Raw genomic sequence first — 6,508 nt, forward strand, 5'->3', positions numbered from 1 at the left:
TTCAGCCAGTTTGGGGCTGTTGTGGGCAGGGGAAGGCTGAGTGAGGGTGGAGGAAGGCCTGCCCCTCCCAGGTCACTCTGCTGGGGCCCTGCCCAAGGCCAGCCCATCTCTGCCTCTCTCCCTACCCTCTGTCTGCCAGACGTGATTCCTCGATGCACCCATTTCTAGGAGGAGAGCAGTGGCTGAGAAACACGGTCTGGGTTCGAGGGCCGGCTCTGCCCTCCTAGCTCTGATCCTGGCAGCACCAGCCCTGCTAAGTCCAGCTCCCTGCCCCACTGTGGGAGGGAAGATGGGTGTATTCCGGAAAGAGGTCACGATGTGCCCCTCCCACTCTCTCAGCCAGACAAGGCCACACTGCTGGACACCTCAGACCCAGCCAGGGGACATCGCTTACCATGCTCCTGTCACCACCGGGCCAACTGCTAGGTGGGAGGGGCCTGGGTCAAGGCAGGGGGCCAACAGCTCACTCTCATCACCCCTGGTTCCATGGAGGATCAGGTTCTTCAGGGTCCCTCCAATTCTGCCTGTGGGCAAGGGGGCAACAGGGAAGGCCCTGCGGGCTGGGCCTTGGGCTGATTTCTGTTTTGCAAAGACTTGTCTGGGTAGTATGCTGAAATGAGCTCCTCGGGGAGGAAGGGCAGGGAGGCAGGGAGGCAGGGGGCGTTACCCAGCTAGAACAGCAAGACATGGAGGTGGGGAGCAGGGGCCGGATTCTGGAGATATTCTGGAGGCAGATCCTGCGGCTTCCCTGAAGACTGAGTGTGGGGTGTAAGAGAAAGATGGCGTGGGGTGCAGCTGGTGAAGGTTAAGGCAGCTGGATCCCATGTGGCCAGCTGTGTGGTTGGAGTCCCACACCCAGTGGTGGGCATGTATGCGTGTGCCCAAAATCCCCAGAGACAATGGAGGATGGAGAAGGGACCATGACATGGCAGGGGTGATTTCTCACTTTCCCTCTCTGTCTCCAGTGAGCTTGCGCACCTATAACAAACTTTTTACAGAGAAAGATGAGAGGGGGCCCAGGATGACTGAAGTTTTTGGCTTGAGCACCTGGAAGGACAGCGAGTGGGGAGTGGTGGGGAAAGGAACGGTCCCTCCAGGAGCCCGACTGGCGTCCGGGACGGGTAAGGACAGTCCAGCTCTCAGACTGGCTGCTGAGGCAGGCACACCATACCTGAGCAAGGGACAGGACCCATGGGGTGGTCTATAAACCTTCCACCTTGGGGATTAGGGACATGGCAAATTCGCAAATTTGCTCTCAGCCCAGAAAACCTTTGCTCAAGCAAAGCCCCACATAGAACCCCGTGTGCAGAGCCGAAAGGGCAGAGGCTTCCAGGTGGAGGAGTCCATGCCAATCACCCAGAGCCATCGCTTCCTGGGGAGGAGGATGAGTGGAGGTCTGAATCCAGAACCCCTCCCTGACTTCCAGCCCAGGGCTCTGGGCTGAGCGGAGGGGACAGGAGGGACCAGCGATGGCTGGTGGGCTGCAGCAGCAAGGAGAAAAGGTGCAGGGAATGACAGACAACGTTTCCTGGGTGACCCGCACGTTGCCAGGCATCTTCCCAGGACGAGATAATCTCTCCTGAGAAGAGGAAAGAATTCTAATTACATCTCAGGACGATATTTGTTTGGGGAGACGAGAGACAGAACATATGGTGGGGAGAGGCGCTGGGCCGCAGTAAGTGGGATTTGTTTTCTCATGTACCTGGCGGGTTGGCGATGGGGCGGGCTCCTGCTGGGCCAGGAATCTGCTGCCTGGAATCTTACCGCCTGGCATCCCAGGGCCCTCAGAGGACAGAGATGCCCCACCCGGTCAGCCTAGCCAGAGCGGCTCCTCCGTGCCAGGAATGGTGCCTCGTGATCCCCACGTCCCTGTACTCACGGACTGCCACAGGCAGTGACCGCAGTGGACACAGACAGGATCGGGGGGCAGGTCATCAAGGAAGGCCTCTCAGAGGGGGTGACCTTTGAGCTGAGCTACCGCTGATCTGCAGGAGCCAGATGGGCAAAGAGGAGCCTGGAAAAGCATAGTCCAGGCAGCCAGGACTAGGGCAAGGTGGGAAGTCGAGGTATGTCCACGGGACAGAGAGGAGACCAGGGGCAGGTGGGCTGACTCCCCCACCTGGTGAGCCCAGGGGAGGAGTCAGAGGTTTATCCACAGGAGGGTTCTTAGCAGGGGAGGGGCCAGGACTGATCTGGTTTTACAGAGATGGTCACTGACCCGCTTGTATTGGGCTGGGAGGGAAACTGAGTAGGCGTGACCAGAGGAGCCTGGAAGAATTGATGAAAACAGCAGCCTCCTCCCTGGCCTGCCTCCAGCCCAGCCCTCCTCTGACACCCTGCGTGCAGTGCCCACGTGCCCCTGGGCTCTGGGACAGAGGCCCAGCTCTTGGTGTGGCATTTAGGGCCCGAGACCTATTTCTCATCTGTGTCTCCTGCACCTGCCACACCCAGCCTCACTGCGCTTCTCAGGGGACCACCTGCGGCCTGAGCCCCAGCTCTCCCTCCACTCCTACTCTCCTCACTCTCCTCACCCACCTGCCCTTTGTGGACCTTGCTGCTCCCTGAACCGCAGCTACTCTTCCTCTGTTTCTCGCACAGCGCTGTTCACAGAGACGCCCCACGACATGACGGCGCGGACGGGCGAGGACGTGGAGATGGCCTGCTCCTTCCGTGGCAGTGGCTCCCCATCCTACTCGCTGGAGATCCAGTGGTGGTACGTGCGGAGTCACCGGGACTGGACTGACAAGCAGGCGTGGGCCTCGAACCAGGTGACGCTCCTGGGGAGACGCTCAAGTTGTCTGGGGAAATCTGGCCAGAGTAGGGATGTCTGTCTGCCCTTCATTCCCTCTGAGGGATGCCGGCGCCAGCTCCACAGTGGCCAGCATCTCCCTCCCTTCTTCCTCCTGGGCTGGGGGGTTATTTTGGGGAGGGGCAGGAAGCAGAGGGAGGCGGAGCTCCTGAGATGGCCACAGCCAGAAGGGCCTCCAGAGAGCAGGAAGACCCTCCTTCCGGTGCTCAGATAGGGAAACTGAGTCCAGAGGGACAGAAGCTGGCTAAAGGTCATGTGGCCTGGAGGGTCCTTGTTTCGCAAACACAAGGCTCTGTTGCTGAGCTCATTCACATGTTCATTCAGAGGCACACATGCCTACACGCACCTGTTCACGTGTGCACAGGGCTGGCGCAGATGCTGAGGCTGCCCCGCCCACACGCCCAGATGCACCAATCCCCCCCCACCAGCCCCTGTGCTGGCCTGCAAGGCAGGCAGGAGCTGGGAGTCAACCTGCAAGCGAAGCTCTCACCCGGTGACTGATGGGAGTTGGAGGATAAATACCCCAGCTCCCGCGCCCTCAGCTGGGATAACTAATGAGTGTTCCACACGTTTTCCAGAGGTGCCCAGCAGGATTAAGCTCCCGTTGCCCACAGCGGTAACTGGCTGGTTAAGTTCTCCCATTACGAACTTCTTTCTCTTTTGTGTCTCACTCACTTCTGCCTTCGTGGTGTCTCCTGGGAGCTCCTGTTTGTACTGTACTTGGTCTCAAGCTTTGCTTCTGAGGGAACACCATCAAAGACCCTTGCATTTATACATGTGTATGCACAAAGAACATGCACACATACATATCTGGCCACCCGTTCACATATGAACACATATATTTTTATGCCTTCACATACCCACGTCAGAACCTCTAACATGTACACAGTACACATCACACTGTCTTGCTCTGGGGTTATCAACGCCCCAACCCTTCACCCTGCCACACATAGGCTTAGCTCAGGGACTCCGATGGCCAGAGGAAACCCCGAGGCAGAGTTGCAGGGATGGTGGTGGGAAGCCTCCAGGTTCAGCGTGGGGGAGTGGAATGTGGGCAGGGTTTCCACAGCATCTGCCACAAACACGCTCAGGTGTGGCACCCATGGAAGTGCTAACACACTCACAGACACGAGGGTACACGTACATTTTTACCTGTTTACACATATCCATCAGAGCACCCCAAAGTATCAGTAAGTGCATAGCATGAGAAGTCTGTTTTCATGCACCTCCTTAATCTTCTTTTACTCTGAGTGGACACAGAGGGGACACACAGAGAGCTGAGAGACCCCCAACTCTATACCCCCTTGGTCCCCAAGTGTCATTTGCTACAGCTGGGGTCTGTTTTGTTTATTTTTCAAGCAGCAATCCTTCCCTTTCAGTTCTGTGGGTTTGTGCAGCGATCTAGAGCTGCCGTGTGGGGATCTGAACAGCCGATGTGGGTCCTTGTGGACTCTGCTCGTTAGTCCGGAGTTCAGCGGGGCCAGCTGATGGGAGCACCTGCATGCCTCTACTTGTTTCCTGGACTTCTCCAAGTATGGCAGCTGGTTCCAAGAAAGAGGAACCCAAGAACAAGTGTCTCAAGAGGCAGGCAGGAATCTGAAGATGCCTGACCCCTTAGAGGCCAGCCTGGGCATGGACACAGCCTCACTTCTTCCATATTCTGTTAGGTAGCAAGCATAGGAGTAACCTGGATTTTTTTTTTTTAAAGAAGTTTTTGCCTTAGGGCATGTACACTGACCAGGGAGAGAGAGAAAGAGAGAGAGACAGTGAGAGGGAAAGTGAGAAATCACCCCCCACCCCATTCTCCTCTTGGGATTTTGGGCATGCATACACACATGCCTAGTGGGAGTTTCAAGTCACCAGGTCCGGGACTCGAACCATGGCTGGCCATATAGAAGTCCAGCAACATAAGCATTATGCCATCTGCTGGCCCCGAGCAGCCTAGATGTAAAAGGAGGAGAAATAAACTCCCACTCTCAGTGTAGATAGAGTGACAAAAAATCTGTAGACTTTTTTTTTAATTGCCAGAAAGAACAGTGCTTGCTAGGGAGAGAGTGAGAGCACCTCCCCAGTGAGGTTCCTCCATTTCCCCATCCCGTCAGGATTGGGGCGTGCATACACAAACATCTAGTGTGTTTTTCAAGTCACCAGAGCTGGGGTCCAAACCACTGTTGGCCATGTGGGATCTGGTTCCCTATACACAGGCTTAACCACTGCACTTGGGGCTGGCCCTGTAGACTTTTTGTTTGTTTTTAAGAATTATTTAATTTTGGGGCCGGCAGGTGGCATGGTGGTTAAGGATTGGACTCCCACATGGCTGACCACGGTGTGGGTCCTGGACCTGGTGGCTTGCTTTCTCACTCCCCCTCCAACCTCTCTTACTCTGTCCCTCTCTGGTGAAATTAAAATAATTCAGTGAAGTTAATGTTTAATTATTAGTTTTAAAATAATTATTTTAAAACTAATAATTAAACATTAACTTCACTGAATTATTTTAATTTCACCAGAGAGGGACAGAGTAAGAGAGGTTGGAGGGGGAGTGAGAAAGCAAGCTGCCAGGTCTGGGACCCAAACCATGGTCGGCCATGTGGGAGTCCAGCACCCTTAATCATCACACTACCTGCAGGCCCCCTAAAAAAGTATTTAATTTTGGGACCAGCAGATGGAGTAATGGCTATGTCACTGGACTCCCACATAGTTGACTGTGGTTCAAGTCCCGGACCCGGTGGCTTAAACTCACGCTAGGCGAATGTGCAGTTGTGTCCAAGATCCTGAGAAGAGAATGTAGAAGGGATTGTGGCATGGCCATCCCCCCTGGGGGGTGATTTATCACTTTCTGTCTCTCTGTCTCTCTCTGTCTTTCTGGTGAGTGTATGCGCCCTATAGCAAAAACCTCTCAAAAATTATTTAATTTTATTTACTGTTATTATTACTTTAAAATTTGCTACAGGGCACATGTTTTGAGAGAGAGAGAGAGAGAAAGTGACAAAGCAAGCCACCAGGACTGGGACTCAAACTCAAACTGTGATTAGCCATGTGGGAGTTCAGCACTTCAACCTCATTGTCCCTTGTAGATTTTTTTTTTTTTTTTTTTTTTAGAGAGAGATTTTTGCTATAGGGAACATGCACTCGCCAGAGAGACCAAGAGAGACAGAAAGCAAAATATCACCCCCAATGGGGCTGGCCACACTGCAATCCCTTCTCCTTCATTCTCCTCCCAAGATTTTGGGTATGCACGCACACGTGCCTGACCTCAGTTTAAGTCACCAGATCGGGGACTTGAACCGTAATTGACTACATGGGAGTCCAGCAACGTAACCATTATGCCATCTGCTGGTCCTTGTAGACGTTTTTAATCCACACAGTAGGTAGGGAAGAGCTGGGCCATCATTATCTTACTCTGCCGTAGGCCATGAGATGGTAGAGAGAGGGCCTGCAGCTCCCTTACGTGAGTCTCTGCACCTTCTTTGCTACAGGCCGCGGATGTTCAATGAAGGCTCATTGCGTGCGCTTTCTATTTATCACTGTGTTTGATCCGCACAACAACCCTGTGAGGTGGATGTAGAAAGCGAGGCTCAGGGACTTGCTGTAGCTGGAATGCTAACTGTCCCGTGCCCTGGCCCCCTGGAGCATCTCCCCGCCCCCACCTGGTGCTAACACCTCGTCTCTGCTCTCTCCTAACAGCTAAAGGCATCTCAG

General features: G+C 54.4%; 1 protein-coding gene across 1 annotated transcript in view; it reads left to right on the forward strand.

The window, feature by feature from the left end:
* The window catches only part of VSTM2L (V-set and transmembrane domain containing 2 like), a gene marked incomplete at both ends in the record, with an annotated part of 37,202 nt that overhangs the window by 22,609 nt on the left and 8,085 nt on the right, over nucleotides 1-6,508 (forward strand). The window contains 2 exons of the mRNA XM_006144164.1: nucleotides 2,599-2,768; nucleotides 6,494-6,508. Of these exons, the coding sequence (XP_006144226.1) occupies nucleotides 2,599-2,768; nucleotides 6,494-6,508 (185 nt within the window). The remainder of the gene's footprint in view (nucleotides 1-2,598; nucleotides 2,769-6,493) is intronic.

Source organism: Tupaia chinensis, unplaced genomic scaffold (assembly GCF_000334495.1).
Source record: "Tupaia chinensis unplaced genomic scaffold, TupChi_1.0 Scaffold000115_1, whole genome shotgun sequence".
Taxonomy (NCBI): domain Eukaryota; kingdom Metazoa; phylum Chordata; class Mammalia; order Scandentia; family Tupaiidae; genus Tupaia; species Tupaia belangeri.